This window comes from Artemia sp. Qi Xiang Cuo, chromosome 9, assembly GCF_049724085.1.
Source record: "Artemia sp. Qi Xiang Cuo chromosome 9, ASM4972408v1, whole genome shotgun sequence".
Taxonomy (NCBI): Eukaryota; Metazoa; Arthropoda; class Branchiopoda; order Anostraca; family Artemiidae; genus Artemia; species Artemia sp. Qi Xiang Cuo.
Window position 1 is genome coordinate 58,417,785 of NC_142802.1, and position 17,652 is coordinate 58,435,436.

At 35.8% G+C, this 17,652-nt stretch overlaps 1 protein-coding gene across 1 annotated transcript in view; it reads right to left on the reverse strand.

Moving 5' to 3' along the window:
- Positions 1–17,652, reverse strand: part of Mettl3 (methyltransferase like 3) — a 133,472-nt gene that overhangs the window by 27,410 nt on the left and 88,410 nt on the right. The window contains exons 6-7 of the mRNA XM_089094780.1: positions 14,708–14,882; positions 7,759–7,916 (exon numbers count right to left, since the gene is read on the reverse strand). Coding sequence (XP_088950906.1) covers positions 7,759–7,916; positions 14,708–14,882 — 333 coding nt within the window. The remainder of the gene's footprint in view (positions 1–7,758; positions 7,917–14,707; positions 14,883–17,652) is intronic.

A 17,652-nucleotide genomic window follows, 5' to 3' on the forward strand; every position in this document is an offset into this window, starting at 1 on the left:
TGACCCCTGAACCACAACGGGCGCTTGATTAGAATAAATAGCTCTTTTTAAAGTACTAAAAAAAAAAAACAAGTTTTTTCTGCTGAAAGAAAGGAGCATTATTAAAACTTAAAACGAACAGAAATTATTAAGTTTATGATAGGGCTCACTCCATCGTCAATACCTCGCTCTTTACGCAAAAGTTTGAGTTTTGTTATAATTCTTTAAAAATAACCCCTGAATCACAAAGGCCGTTTAATTAGAATAAATAGCTCTTTTGAAAGTACTAAAAAAAAACAAGTTTTTTCTGCTGAAAGAAAGGAGCAGTATTAAAACTTAAAACGAACAGAAATTATTACGTTTATGAGAGGGCTCACTCCATCGTCAATACCTCGCTCTTTACGCTAAAGTTTGAATTTTGTTATAATTCTTTAAGAATGACCCCTGAACCACAAAGGGCTTTTGATTATAATAAATAGCTCTTTTGAAAGTACTAAAAAAAAAAACAAGTTTTTTCTGCTTAAAGAAAGGAGCAGTATTAAAAATTAAAACGAACAGAAATTATTACGTTTATGAGAGGGCTCACTCCATCGTCAATACCTCACTCTTTACGCTAAAGTTTGAATTTTGTTATAATTCTTTAAGAATGACCCCTGAACCACAAAGGGCGTTTGATTAGAATAAATAGCTCTTTTGAAAGTACTAAAAAAAAAAAACAAGTTTTTTATGCTTAAAGAAAGGAGCAGTATTAAAAATTAAAAAGAACAGAAATTATTACGTTTATGAGAGGGCTCACTCCATCGTCAATACCTCACTCTTTACGCGAAAGTTTGCATTTTGTTATAATTCTTTAAGAATGACCCCTGAACCACAAAGGGCGTTTGATTAGAATAAATAGCTCTTTTGAAAGTACTAAAAAAAAAAACAAGTTTTTTCTGCTGAAAGAAAGGAGCAGTATTAAAACTTAAAACGAACAGAAATTATTACGTTTATGAGAGGGCTCACTCCATCGTCAATACCTCACTCTTTACGCTAAAGTTTGTATTTTGTTATAATTCTTTAAGAATGACCCCTGAACCACAAAGGGCGTTTGATTAGAATAAATAGCTCTTTTGAAAGTACTAAAAAAAAAAACAAGTTTTTTCTGCTGAAAGAAAGGAGCAGTATTAAAACTTAAAACGAACAGAAATTATTACGTTTATGAGAGGGCTCACTCCAACGTCAATACCTCGCAATTTACGCTCAAGTTTGAATTTTTTTATAATTCTTTAAGAATGACCCCTGAACAACAAAGGGCGCTTGATTAGAATAAATAGCTCTTTTTAAAGTACTAAAAAAAAAAACAAGTTTTTTCTGCTGAAAGAAAGGAGCAGTATTAAAACTTAAAACGAACAGAAATTATTACGTTTATGAGAGGGCTCACTCCATCGTCAATACCTCACTCTTTACGCTAAAGTTTGCATTTTGTTATAATTCTTTAAGAATGACCCCTGAACCACAAAGGGCGTTTGATTAGAATAAATAGCTCTTTTGAAAGTACTAAAAAAAAAAAAAGTTTTTTCTGCTGAAAGAAAGGAGCAGTATTAAAACTTAAAACGAACAGAAATTATTACGTTTATGAGAGGGCTCACTCCATCGTCAATACCTCGCTCTTTACGCTAAACTTTGAATTTTGTTATAATTCTTTAATAATGACCCCTGAACCACAAACGGCGTTTGATTAGAATAAATAGCTATTTTTAAAGTAATAAAAAAAAAAACAAGTTTTTTCTGCTGAAAGAAAGGAGCAGTATTAAAACTTAAAACGAACAGAAATTATTACGTTTATGAGAGGGCTCACTCCATCGTCAATACCTCACTCTTTACGCTAAAGTTTGAATTTTGTTATAATTCTTTAAGAATGACCCCTGAACCACAAAGGCCGTTTAATTAGAATAAATACCTCTTTTAAAAGTACTAAAAAAAAACTTTGGCGTAACCACAAAGGTATTGACTAGGGAGTAACCACTCTCATATACGTAATAATTTCTGTTCGTTTTAAGTTTTAATGTTTACTCCTTACTGTAAGTTGATTTTTTTTTATTTAATTTATGATCGTTTTTTAAATAATGCTGGAAAATTCGGCGTCCTCTTCATGGAAAAATTCTCTTTCCCCATGACAAGATCCTCCCACGTAACCCCGTCCAACCACCCCCCCCCCCCCAAACAAGAAAACATCCCCCCTGAACACGTCTGCAAACTTCCATAGCCAGTACTATATGTAAACGATGGGCAGAGTTCATAACTTGCAGTCCTTACCCCGGGACTGTGGGGGATCAAATTACCCTTAATGACAGAGTTATTACATTTTTCAACTATCCTGAAAAAATGACTACCTTAAAATTTTGATCCGGTGACTTGGGAAACAAATGAGCGCGGGAGGGGGCCTAGTTGCCCTCCAATTTTTGATCACTTAAAATGAGCACTAGAACTTTTCATTTCCGTTCGAATGAGCCCTCTCGTGATATTCTAAGACAACTGGGTCGATACGATCACCCTCTGGAAAAAACACAAAAAACAAATGAACACACATCCTTGATCTTTCTTCTGGCAAAAAAAAGAAGAAAATTCCACATTTTTGTAGATAGGAGCTTGAAACCTCTACAGTAGGGTTCTCTGATACACTGAATCTCATGGTATGATTTTCATTAAGATTTTATTACTTTTAGGGGATCTTTCCCCCCTTTTTCGAAAATAAGGCAAATTTTCTCAGGCTCAAGATACAAGACTAATGGCTAAGACTAAATTTGATGAATCTTATATATTTGAAATCAGCATAAAAATCCGATTCTTTTGATGTATCTACTGGTATCAAATTTCCGTTTTTAAGAGTTTCGGTTACTATTGAGCCGGGTCGCTCCTTAATTACAGTTCGTTACTACGACCTGTTTGATTAGTGTCCATTTGCTGTTCTGCTTGTATTTGCGCATTTCTTATTTGATGTCTTTTTTTTATCCATCTTTCCCTTTATTACTCCGCTAGTGACATTATGTTTTTTTTAGTGGGAAATAAAGTTTATTTATTCATTTATATATATATATATATATATATATATATATATATATATATATATATATATATATATATATATATATATATATATATATATATATATATATATATATATATATATATATATATATATATATATATATATAACTGTAGCATTTTAACTGTAATTTAACTGACGCCACGTTATTCCGTACTTCTATTTTGTTTGGCATTTTTGACGATCGGCTTAGGATCTTGCCGAAGGATCTCGATTACACCTACACACACCATTCAAGTCACGAGTCAAACCTTGACCATACAGTTTCTGCTGCAAATCTGCAAGTGCCACCTGTTCACGTCGTTACTGACTTCCAACTATCAGACCACTTTCCAATATCTGCATCTATTTCTTGTCCTTCGGCTCAGTCTATTCCCATCCCACAACTACATCAGCCTCAAGCCCAATTTTACAGGGATTGGAAAAACTTCCAAGGTGATCTTTTCGCAACAGTTACTAATTCTGTCCTTCATAAAATTCATGTTCTATTCCAGGTGCTCATGAGAAATCCACTAACTGATACAAATGAAATATCTATCTTGCACAAGTTTGCCATGCCCTGCGATGCACGAAAAATCCGTTATACCTCTTAAACGTATACATCGGGGTGTCACGAAGCATTGGTCCAGTAATCCGAGCCTAGTCGAAGCTTGGAGAAAATCAAAATTTTTGTTACATTTGTGGCTCCAGTGTGACCATCCTCGGTCTGGCTGGGTTTCTGACATTCATCTTTCTACCAAAAGTAAGTTTGCAAGAGAACTGTCTATCCACATAAACCAGATAGTTGAAGAGACGTCCAAGCAAGCTTCTCTGTCCCAACCTTCCTTCTGGAGAAATGTATCAAGATATCTCCTAACGCTCGCCTATCTGCTCAAGTTATTCCTGATTCCGAGTGGAATTCAGACTTCTCTGCTGAATTCTCCCCGCGAGATATCACCCTACAGTCCGAATACGATAAGCTTGATAAACTTCTGTCTAGTTGTCTAACCGACAATTTTATTGTTTCGGTTGATTCTGTACTGCGAGCAATCCAACGCCAAAAACGTAAGAAATCTTTTGGCATCGATAAAGTGAGCGCTCTTCACATTCTGCATGGAAGCGAGATGGTGGTAAATCATATTGCTCTTTTGATGCAGATGATTGTTAACCAAGGAGTTGTACCTTCTTCTTTCTCGATTGGAGATCTCACTCCAGTTCCAAAGAAAGGTAAACTCGCCACCCAGTGCTCATCTTTCCGCCCTAAAACGGTGGCTACTACCTTCTGTAAGCTTCTCGAACTTCTGTTCATTGACCATTTGAACGCAAAATTCTATGTTCCACCTTACCAATTTGGATTCAAGCCACGTCTCGGTTGTGCCCACGCTTTGTCGGTTGTCGCGAACGCATTGATCGATGCTGATGCATCAGACAAAACTGTCGTGTTAGCCGGAAACGATGTTCGTAAAGCGTTCGATTCTCTCATTCACGCCGCTATGCTTTTCCATGCAACAAAACGTGGAGTGAGCCCTTCATATATCAGAGCCCTTCGAGATATGTATTCTCGTCTTAAGGTTCGCCCAATACTTCAACCATTACCTAAAGCTGACGACTCTTAAGTCTAGGCACCAGCCCCTGACATTTTTGTCAACGTCGAAAAATTCACCCGTCAGGTTTCTTCCCCTTCACTCTTCAATAATGGAGTTCTTTATGCACAGTCAGCTGTTCCCAGATCTCTCATCTTTGCCGATCTTTCGTATGTTATGCAGACGACATTCTGAATTTGTGCCGCACTATCCAGGGCATTAGCGAGATTTTCGCAACGCTACAATCTGAGTATGCAAAACTAGGTCTTCCGTTCAATGTTGAAAAGTACAAAGTTACATTCTTCAACTGGAAGCAAGCGTCGCCAGGGGATATTCCTCTCGGAAATAATAGGATTAATCAAGTAGATCATATCACCTACCTCGGTCTTCCCATTGGTTCGTCAATAATGCACGCGCAACAACTATTAATTGCTTACATTGAACGTAGAATTGGGTTATCATATGCTTCTTTTGTAACGAATAAGTTACGATTCAACCGCCATCTTCTTTCGAAACTTTTCAACTCTGTTGCTCTACCACCTTATCTGTACATATCGCCATTTTGTAAAATGCTCACAAAATATGACAAGTTGAAAAATTATCCAGTCTTCTGTCGGTTCGCAAAATATCTTTTACGTTTTCCCCATCGGACCCGCAACTCTTATCTAGTTAGAAAAATCAGCATTACTGACCCCATTATAACTGTGGAAAAGAAAATTCGTGCTTATAATTTCCCGTTTAACGAAGTTGAACCATCCTTGGTCGTCGGTACTGGCCTGGTAGTTAAGGTGTATTTGTTGTGTTTTTTTTTTTTTAAGTGTTTGTTTTTGTGCTTAGTGTAATTGTTGCAATTTTTAAACTGATTGATCATTTAGTCTCTTTTCGTACGAGTCCAATTTAAGTGACGCTGGTTATTCTCAATCTTGGTCAATTTCTCACTGATAATATATTGCGTATATTCCTAATAATTTAACTGTTTATTACTTTTGCATTCTTTTAAGCATATTGTTTTAATTATAGAAGTAAAAATTCCGTGATTGAATAATTTCCTTGTTTCTGATATTTATGTATATCGGAGTAAATGAATCATTTGGTGAGAGTGATCTGAATTCAAGACCAGCGGACGAAAGTGTCTTCTAATTTTTTTTTTACCGTTTCTTGTCATACTTACACTATTTGATATGATTATCAACTGTATATTTTTAATTCACTGATGATTATTTGGGTTAATTTTTTTTTACCAATTGCGGTTTGATGCAACAATAATCATATTGCTTATGTTTGTTTAGTACTTGGGAGTTCAAAAAAAAAAAAAACATGTCACGTACCTGCAGTCTAGTGTAAAATTAAGTTTCTCTTTTTTGTCTTTGTAATTTGTTCTAGCTGATTTAGATCTTAGCTCTAGCGTTCGTCACTAAGTTTATTATCACTTCTAATTTTATGTGTATTTCTTCTTTTTTTTCGTTTATTGCTCCGTGTTTTCTTTTTTTTTTGTATGACATGTTTTCCAATAAATAACAGTAATAATAATCGCCGCCGGATCCCAGAACTCGGCACGCGGCAGGCTTCTATATATAGATTCTCACTGTCGCTTCTTTTCTTAACTCAGACAATTTGAGCTTTTTCTTGATGTCATAACGTCCAGATGAGCCTTAAATTAGAAGTGGTGCCTTTGTAAAATAATATTTTTTTTACTTGACCTTTAATTTTTGCCTTGGCTTGTCTTTTGTCATTATGAACGGTTTATCCAGTCCATATTTTTGATTTTCAATGGTATGAAAGGTATTGCTGGCTGCGTCTGTAACAAGACCTCGAATCGAACTATCATTACTACTATATTTAATTTTAATGCGCTCCGATTCTGGGAGTCCAGGTTGATTTTTAATGTCATGCTTTTTTTCATTTGCATTTTTGACTCCCCTATTTCGTCGGTGTCTTATATCGTATGATCGCGTGTGTCTTTATCCTTCATTTTCATTTTTGACACGCTCTAATTGTCGTTTTTGATTATCTTCTAACCGCCAATGTCTTTGCTCTTCGTTTTCATTTTCGATACGTTTTTGAATTTTGATTACTTCAGACAAATCTAGTTATGGCGTTTGCTTTAGCTGTCCGTATTGGTGTTGTCGCAATTGATGGTCCAGTTTGTCAAATTTCACATCTTATCATGTGACGTCATTTGTTTTTTTAACAAAGGTATGGTAGGCATTGATGATCGAAAAAGAAATATCACTCTAACAATAAGAATTTTCGTTGATAGTTGTTAAGGCATCCTTCCACACTTTGTTATATGTTCTTCGTTCATTTTCAGGTGGAAATAAAACTTTTAAGCTACGTTGTCTTTTCACACGAGAAAATGCAACGTATAACATTCCATGATTATAAACTGGAGCACTAAGGTTGGCGCCAAAAAATTCTTTAGCTGCCCGTGTTGGTGTTATCGCAACTGATGGTCCAGGTTGTCGATTTTCACATCTTATCACGTTTGATAGTTTAGGTGTTGCCTCCGGCAACACCTATAATCATCATTTACTATAATCAGCAGTTACTATAATCATCATTTATAGTAACTGCAACTGAAAATTTTCGTTTTGTGGGTCTTGCTTTAGACATGGTTTTGGATATATAGCTGATTGTGTTAGAGGAAAGTTACGGGGTTATACAAGAGGAATGACGTCATAAAATGTCTTAATGCCATGACTTACATGACGTCATTGAATTCTTTTTAAGTGCACAACGTCATGGTAATTTTTACTGCATGACATCATTTGCAAAAGCCAAAATTAAAGCTCTTAACGATTTTTCTCAGACTTCTGACCTATCTAGATCGTTTTTTTTTTCATGCGAGAATATCCCTAGATAACAATTTTGCTATTCATATAAACAGTTTATTAGTAAAAGAAGAATTCAAAAAAAGAAAAAGTTTTTGTTTTAATGATACTGCAATGACCATACACTTAAATGAAAGTTTACCCTTAGATGATTACCCAGCATCAAGGAAAAACAGCTAAAAAAACACAAAATCCATAAAGCAGCTAGAGGCAGGTCAAGTTCTAATGCCATTTGTGCATCTAATCTTTATAGAACACATTAAAATAAGCAAGCATAAATGAGGGACAAATAGTTCACCTAATACAGCCATATCCAAATATCTTAGATCACACTGGACCCACTGCGGTGGAAACAATGTAGTGGCTTCTTTATCATCAGATTTGAAGACTTCAGTTCTCATGATGGTACCATCGATTTTTGGAAGTGTTGACTTGTCCACTTCGTAATGAACATATCTGAAAGTATTTGCAAACTTGAAAACAAGAGCTTCCTATCGAAAGGTATTCTCCCCATTTTCGATAACCCTCCCTAGGTTATTATGTTTCAAATTCCACCCAGAATAAACAGGCTGATATAGCCCCATCTCCCTTCACCCTACCATAAATTTCGGCTCATGTGATTATGTTTGAGAGGAGGAGATCAGTGGGAGCAAGGGAGGGGAAGAAAACTACTAATCGAAATAGATTTTTGTGTAGAAATTAGATAGAGCCTCCCCGTAAGATGTAAAATTTCCAATTCCCAACAGGTTTAAAAGGCTGATACACCTCCTCCCCCCTCAACCTAACTTAAATTGAAGGAGGAACCGCTTTTGGGTCATGCAAAATGCTTTTTTAATTGAAGGAGGAACCGCTTTTGGGTCATGCAAAAAGGATTCTTGAAAAATCAAGAATCCTTTTCATATGTATATGAATCAAATTTATGTCGTTACTCAATGGTTCAACTATATATCGTAAGATTTGAAAAAATGGTAGAAAAGAGCATAGACTGAGAAAACTTTGCTGCAGTAACTTATATTTAGCATAAGTTATTTTAAGTAACTATACTGTTACTCATGTTCAATACGTATTTTTAGTAAACTCGTGACAAATGTAGATATGAACAAATTTGGAATAATTTCAGATCAGAAACAAAACGAAAAAAATGCAAATCAGTTATCCAAAACTGGATTACCTTGTCAATTAAACAGAAAGTGAATATAAAAATTGGTAACCTTGATGCTACAATCCCTCCTAAATTGGCTATGGCAACACTTCAGTTTATACTGTAAACAAAAAATACAATATACAATTTTTCTTTTATTTGACATTATAAACAAACTTTTAACGAAAATTGGACAAAAAAAAGTATTAACCAACAAAATTAGCACTTTTTTAAATTGCCTAGTAATATATCTGGGCTTTAGGGTTCTGGGAGAGGGGATTTCCAGCCGGAAACCATATTGAGAATATAGGCTTTCTTAATAGAATGGACTAAAAATTTTGTCATCATAAAGTTTAAATCGAAACAGGGACAAACACAACTGTCACCATAGCAGGGATTTTTGCACCAAGATTAGCAATCTTTATATTCACTTAAAAATTAATCTTAATCCAGTCCCCAAAGTCCCCCTACCCTTTAATACCTAGACATAAACTTATGACAAAGACTTTGATTTTGTTGATTTGCATTTTTCTTTGTGCTTATTTCTTTAGCAGTGCAGTTTATCCCCTCTTCTGAATTGAACCCTATAACAACAAAATTCTTACTTCAATACATCCGGAATTCATACTGGTTTAAATTCAATTTCCGACAAACTATAGAATTCAAACTTTATTCATTTTTCTTTTATTCGGAACTTGAAGAAAAAAAAACAGTATTTTTATATACAAGATTAGTCAGTACTAATCTGTCAGTAAAATATAAATAAGTATAAAAAGATAGAAAGCTGTATCAGTAAAATAAGTATATCAGTTTTCTTGTGTCATAAGACCTTTTGAATTTTAGGTCTCTCAAAAAGCCCCTTTCTTAAAAAAAAAAAAAAAAAAAAAAAAAAAAAAAAAAAAAAAAAAAAAAATTACCGACAAGAAAAACAACACTAAAGCAAAAACTAGAAATCAAATATAGGCCTAGCAGAGTTGTCTTTCCCTAGATCCAAAATAAATAAATAAATAAAATAGTTTGAATTATGTAGGTTTAACAAACAAGTCATCTTGGGCTGACTTCAAAATTGTGAATTTTTATCCGAAATTTCTTTTTAGGTTTTATTTTAGTTTAAATAAAAAAAACTTCAATTTTCCTTGTGATTTGGGATTTAAGCTTTTTATGAGTTGTCAATTAGATATTATTTGTATTCAAAAATATCGTTAAAACTGTGGGATTTCCTTAGATATCTTCCTTATGTAGATTTCTTTTATTTGCAACGATTTTTTTTAATTAAACATAAATGCTTGGAATAAGTGTCAAAAGAACACACGCTTCAAAATTTGAGGAAAAATTCTTTTAGTTAAAAATAAATAAAAAAAACTCAAGACATATTTTCGCACATTTGATATTTATGCTCGACAAGATGTATACAAATATGTAATCGCAAAAATATGTAACAAAAAATGTGTAAAATACAAATCTATTATGAAAAAAAAGTTTTTCAATTCTTACCATTTTTCTTCTTTTTTTATTCATATTAAAAATATCATCGTAACGACTCGTTTACAACTCATCCCTTCTCCTCCAGGCCCCGTGAAAATGGCAAGTAATTCTTTTTATTTGATATTATAATTACTATTGCTTACAACTCACTGGAGCACCAAGCCACCTCAGACCAACGCAGCTGTGCGTACTCCTGCTCTACATCAATCTACTCAAAGTTTCATTCTTTGCCACTTCCTTTCAAGTTCTTATTTTCTTTAAATTCCTCCTTATGGTTATTATTGTTGCGGGGTGAACCTAAAAAGAGTCAAAGCTCAGACCTCAAAGGCCCATTGCTCCACCCCCTTAAAATTTTTTAAATGTTCGCTGGGGGGTACCCAAACGGATTGTGTTCCCCACCCTTGCCATATGATTTGCTAGCTGTCAGACTCGTCCTTCCCCCACCATATTCTCCAGCTTGACATTCAAAAGGTGGAAAATCACCAGTCTGCGTTTGCTCCTAGCCCGACAATCTTCAATCAGATGTCTCGTAATACCTAGGATCATCCTGCAAATTTGGTATAAAGGCGAATCAACCCTCCCAATTCTGACAAGATACTTCCCGGAATTCCCCATTCCTGTTATCGCTTCAGCTAACCTTCTTATCTTTGACTCTTTTAGTCGTAGTATATGTCTAGTCAGTGTTGGACTACTTCCTATGTTTCATTGTATCCCACCTTCCTGTTCCAGTTTAGCTCCATTTTTCCGTTGCTCCTTCTCCCCATTACCGCTTTCCAGCAGTCCTTAGAAACGGGTATGAAAGGATCTGGTCCATCTTCCTTCAGTGATAGCCCAATCTTGGCTGCTTTGTCAGCCATCTCGTCATCCTCTATCCCAGAATGTCTTAGGATCCACATTGAGTAATTTGGTTTCCTTTAGTTGTAAATTCCTCAATGTTTCGTAGAAATTCGATGTATATCTTTGATGGCTCTTTATATTCTGAAGAGCCGTCAGGAATACTTAGTGGTTTGTTAGAATACATGTTTTTCTACCAGCACAATCCTTGTGCATCAGTGTTTTTGCTGCCCTTTCTATTCCAAACATTTCAGCTTGGAAAACCATAACTTCACTTCCCAGATGATAGATACTTATCTCTTTATCCTGATCAAGTGTATTAAAGTAAATTACAATGCCATTTCCTGATTTCTGTTCAAATCGTGAACCATCTGTAAAGCAAATTATCGAGCTACTTTGGAGGAGCAGCTCTATCTCCTGCTCCATTTCTCTCATATTCTTTAAGGCAATCTGCGATTGCCTCTCGAGTTTTATTACTCGGATGATGCTATCCCTAGGCATTTGCAGCTCCTAAAATTAAAATATCATTTATTTGCGGACATCAACGTAGCTTTTAATTTTCCCATTTAGTATCCACATGTTTATTTGTCCATTAACCAATAATCTGCGGTCTGACAGCGGTTTTTCCTGCTTCTTCCTCTAGAAAATGTTCTATGGATTGAAGTTCTAGTCCCAGTAAATCATTCCTTATAATCTCCTCCCGTCCCGTTCGGAGACGACCTACTTTTCTTTTAGCCCCAGATTGATGGTCAAAAGGCACAATCTTTGGCAATCCGTCATCCTTCATCCATAAAACGCGTCCTAACCATCTCAACCTTTCTTTTATTATAGCAATAGAAAAAGGGATCGAAATACATTTTTCGTACAGCTTGCTCAAGAATCAAGCAGGATCATTTAATAAGAATGGCTATTTAGTTACGGATAATGCCGCAACCAATTCACGCCACCTTTTAACATACTAAGCACAAAGTAGATTTATCACACTAGTAAAAAAAAAAAAAAGATGAAATATTGAAACGATCAGTTCTGCAGTGCACTAATTAAAGCGTGTGCTTTTGGCGTGTGTTTCGGTTGACTGCAGCGGTTAGGGGTAGTACGGAACGGTGTTTATCACTCAAAAGCACAGAGTGTCCAAACTTAATCATGAGATGGTATTTGCGTTCTTTAAGGATTAGGATTTGAAGAACTGCGAGGGCAGATTCGTAAATGACATACTTGGTTTATATGATGATTTTTAAAGCTCTTTTCAGCACTGTTTCAATGTCGTCGTTGAGGTATTGGATGTTATGCACTTGTGGTCCCCAAACTGGGCTTGTGCATTCAAGCAAAGGGCGTGCATAAGACATCTAAACGAGCAATAATAGCTTTATAGGAAACCCGAATCAATATGTTTAAGGATCGCAACAAGTAGTTGCCATTTCTTACAAGGTTTGTAACGTGTGGGCTATAAATGAGCAATCTTTTTTGAACGTCACACCAAGGACAAACGCAGTAGAAATGGAAGGGTACCAGGGGTGATACAAGAAATTTCTCTTTTCAGAGGATCGAAGGTCATCACTTTAGACTTATTAACGTTAATATGAAGCCCATTTAAACTGCACTGATGTTTGAATTTGTCTTTTAGGTCACTATCGAACTCGTGGATCACTTGGGACCTTTCAATGAGATTACACTTCAGCAAGGCTGACAAATCATCCGTAAATTTGAATCTTTCGACAGTGTTGTCACATAAAACACAGTTAAAGAGGCTAAAAACAAGAGGACAGCAAGTTTAGTGCCTTGTGGAGCGCCACATGTATTTCCGCCAACGCAAAGTAAAGATCCCCGGGAAAAGTGCATAGACGTACTGATACCGATGTCTCAGGAAGTCTACTATCAGTAGTAGAAGGGCCCTTCCCGCGCCCATCCGTTTGAGATTCTGCAAAGCTGTGATGTGGCGTATAAAATCGAACGTCTTACGATAGTCGGCGAGGTGCAGATCAACTATGGTACCTTCTTTGTCTAGCCTTTCAGTAATTAGATGTTAGAGCCGCACTACGTACTGAATCGTTCTGCTACCTTTAAGGCACCCGTACTGGTAAGGGTCGAGGCAAGGGCTTATTTGCAAAAAAATTTCTCGATATATGAATGACTCGGTCACTTTGGCTAAACCGGAGGCTATTGATATGGGTCGGAGCTCATTAAAGGAATTGGGGCATCTTACCTTAGGAATAACGCGCACGTAAGCTTTTTCCAGGCTCGTGGGAACTTTTGTTCTCTGAAGCATTAGTTGATATTGATGTCACAGGTTAATCTAGAAATACTTCAAATTTGATGAGTAGTTTGACAGGCAGGTGACCTGGATACGAACCAAAGTTTTTTTTAGCTTTTCAAGCTCTTTGAAACCGCGTCATCGGATACTTGCACAATTTATTCTTTCGGAAAGCCAGACGAGAGATCTCCGATATATTCTTCAGTGAATGACGGGTAAGTAGAACATATCACTGCGAAAAACGAATCTACTTCAGTTGACAACACTAAAGATCTATCGTCTTTCTGTATTTTCACAGAGTGATATTCCTAAGTAATCCAGACAAACGTTTGACTTCAGAGTGCCACTTACGGGGGTTAGTAGCCAGCTGTGGAGTCACTTTATTACGAAAAATGCTCTCTATTTGCTTTCACAATATGATTGCGCAACATTTTTGCTGTTGCAACTTCTCCACTCGACGGAAGATAACATTGGGTCTTGATCAGCGCTTGAATTTCTTGGTTTATCCAAGGCTTATCACTGTTACTCATTATAATGGTTTGGACGTAAAATGTTCGTGACATTTCTGAAGAAGAATAGAATTAAGAGCCTCAGCTTTGAGTCTAATGTATGATATTGTGGAAATCTCATCGAAGTCAAAGGTTCCGATCAGGGTCCAAAGGAACGGACACTTTCCATAGTCAAAGGTTGGTTCGTTACCTTAATTTTCTTTGTTTTTGGAAAGTTGACTTTGCCCCCCCCCCCCCCAGAGAATTACAAAGTGGTCAGAGTTTTGTAATGGGCCTAGTGAAGTAGAAAAGACTTAATATCGGCTACGATACGGACGCAGCAACTTAATTAATTTAAAGAGCTGTTACTTTAAAAAGCCTTGTATTGCTTGATGTAACATTTTGTTCAACAATCTTCAGGCACTGACGACCCCAATAATGGCCGTATTTCCTCAACCCTCCGATTGGCTACACATCAAACTTCACTGTCGCGAGCTTCACATCTTCACATCTTCACAAACTTCACATCTTCTTTTGGCCTCCTGTTCTCTTCTTCCATACCGGTAGTGGTAGACATCCGAGGCATCTTTTGCTTATATGGTCATCTGGTCTGCGCACTGTAAAACACCTATATTCGCCATAGTCATGGTCTTAGATATACAATAGAGAGGGATCATTGTTGGTAAATGAAGAAAGTTACAAAATGTACGAAAGCTTGTACACAGTTTTGTTGGGTAAATGATTGTCAAGCAAAAAGACCTGAGATTAGTACTATTCCTCCAGAAAAATAATGATAGTAAAATATACTTTTCTCAAATTTTGAGAAGCGTAAACCCTCGTTCAACATGTGATAAAAAAAACGCAATTTTATGCACTAAATACCAAATTGAAGTCAAAATATTCAGCTAAACTGTACAATCCGTGGAGATTTTGTCTTATTTAAGCCTTCAAAAATATTTTTTTCAAAAAACCACATTTTGGTTCTCTTGTTTAATTGTGAAAAATCTAAGTTATGCCCTTTAGGTATAAAAATGACGCTGTATCTTACTTGCATGTATCCATATGAAAGCAGGTATTTAAAAACGAGCAGTCTCCTAATGATTCATCCGTGTGGGGCTGAAGAATCTTCTTAAAGTGAAGCTTCTTGCACGGCTCTTCAGTTCCACTAACAGCTACACACTCTTCCTTAGTCCCATGGGTACAAAACTCCTGCACTTGTGCGCCTAGGAAGAAACAATTTAAAAATGTATATATTTATTATCAAAGGAATGGATAGTAAGATTCATCCAAAAATGCTACACAAAGGAACTTTGCCAAAAAGTATTGAGCCAAAAAGCTATACAAATGATTCGGCTAAAAAGTTTACACAAAAAGATTCAGCCAAAAAGGCTATAGAAAAGATTCAACCGAAAAGGCTATATAAAAAGTTTCAGCCAGAAAGGCTGTACCAAAGGATTCAGCCAAATGGACATATAAAAGGATTCATCCAAAAAGTCTATAGAGAAGATTCAGCCAAAAAGGTTATATAAAAGGATTCAGCCAGAAATGTTACCAAAGCATTCAGCCAAAAAGGACATATAAGAGGATTCAGTAAAAGACTCTACACAAAAGGATTCAGGAAAAAGGCTACAACAAAAGATTCGGCCAAAAATGATAGATGAAGGGATTCAACCAAAACGAAACCTGGACAATTCCAGAATTTTCCTCCTAACTCATATATTTTTCATATAATTGGCCAGTTTGTTTTCACTCCCCCAGCCTCCCAAGAAAGATTTCTGTGTCAGTGAATGGATATGATCATCCATGAAAAAAGACAATCCACATAAAACTGCATTTTTAATTAAGCTTGTCACTGACAACGGAATCAATATTTTTCTTTATGTACATAGCGACCTGACCATATTTCAAACAGTAGGCTGTGCGGAAAGTGTGGTTCAATCCCTTCTTCTAGGGTTATAATGAGAAAAAAATGAATATGGCTATGGCACGTTCTGCGGATGAATGATGGCAGATTGCCGAAGATTCTCCTTTTCAGCTAACCGTCTAGGGATAAAAAGAAAGCAAGTCGTCCTCAGTTGGGGTAGGATGATGTCATAAAGAAAGATTTAAGGGAAATGATATTTCCTTGGGAGGGCGTAAAGAGGGAGACTTTTAATAGATGAGATGAAGGAGCGTGTGTAGCTGTGTTGGCCTCAGGCGGCTTTTAGCTGCGAAGAGTTATTAGTAGTAGTAGTAGACCTGAAATCTAAATGATGCCGGCCAGTATAGCGGAAACTGATGACATAACTTCCATCAAAAGTGTATCTTTTTAGGATGCTTTAGCCCCTCTTTCTTTTTTTCCTTTCTTTGAAGAATGGAGTCTTCGACCAACCAGACCAAAATGACTCTCTCAAATAACTATGTCCTATAACCACCCATTCCCCTTACCCGTGAATAATCATTTATATTAATTTACATGTGAATGCAAAGTATCAAGAAAGTACCACCCGATCTACAAAGACTGGCCAGGAAGAGTTCTATAAGCGAAGCTAAGAAAAAAAATTGTTTGAATGAGCCCTCTCCCAATATCCCAAAACCATGTTTCGATAAGACTCCATCCAAGAAAAACAACGAATCTACACACATCTGCAATCATCTTTCTCAAAGAAAAAATTAAATTATTTTTTTTTCAGACACAGGGCTTAAACTTCTGTTGAACGGTTATTACACATCCTGAATTAGCTTATTTAAGTTTCATCAATGTCAGACCTCTTTTTGGGGTAATTAATTTTTTCTTTGTAAAATTTAAGAAACAACCGTTGAACGGTTATTATATATCCTGAATTTCAGGATTTAGTTTCATCGATGTCAGTCCTCTTTTTGGGACAATTTCCTTCTTTTCTTCATACAATTTATCGTATAACTGTTGAACGGTTATTATACATCCTGAATTTGATTATTTATATTTCATCGATGTCAGACCTCTTTTTGGGATGTTTTCTTTCTTCTTTATCTTTACAATTTATCGAATAACCTTTGAACGGTTATTATAAATCCCGAATTTGATTTTTTCAATCTCATCGATGTCGGACCTCTTTTTGGGGTGATTTTCTTCTTTTCCTTATACAACCTTTGAACGGTTATTACGTTTCCTGGAATTGAACAATAAGGTTTCATCGACGTTGGAACTCGTTTAGGGATAATTTACTTCTTTTCTTAATACAATTTATCAACTAACCGTTGGACGGTTATTATATATCACAAATTTGATAATTTAAGTTTCATCGATGTCGGTCCTCTTTTTGGGGTAATTTTCTTCTTTTCTCCATACAATTTTTCGAAGAGCCGTTGAATGGTTATTATATACCCTCAATTTGATTATTCAAGTCTCATCGATATCAGTCCTCTTTTTGTGGTAATTTCCTTCTTTTCTTATACAATATATCGCAAAACCGTTGAATGGTTATTATATATCAAGAATTGGATTATTTAAGTATCATGGATGTCGGTCCTCTTTTTTGGGGTAATATGATTTTTTTCTCTATACAATTTATCCAATTACCGTTGAACGGTTATTATGTGTACATATTATACATCCTCAATTTGATTATTTAAGTCTCATCGACGTCAGTCCTCTTTCTGCGTTAATTTCCTTCTTTTTTTAAATACAATTTATCGCAAAACCGTTGAATGGTTATTATATATCCAGAATTCAATTATTTAAGTTTCATCGATGTCGGTCCTCTTTTTTGGGGTAATTTCCTTTTTTTCTTTATACAATTTATCCAGTTCCCGCTGAACGGTTATTATGTGTACTTATTCTGTACCTCAATTTCATTATTTAGGTCTGATCGATGTCAGCCCTCTTTTTGCGGTAATTTCCTTCTTTTCTTATACAATTTATCGAATAACCTTTGAACGGTTATTATAAATCCCGAATTTGATTTTTTCAATCTCATTGATGTCGGACCTCTTTTTGGGGTGATTTTCTTCTTTTCCTTATACAACCTTTGA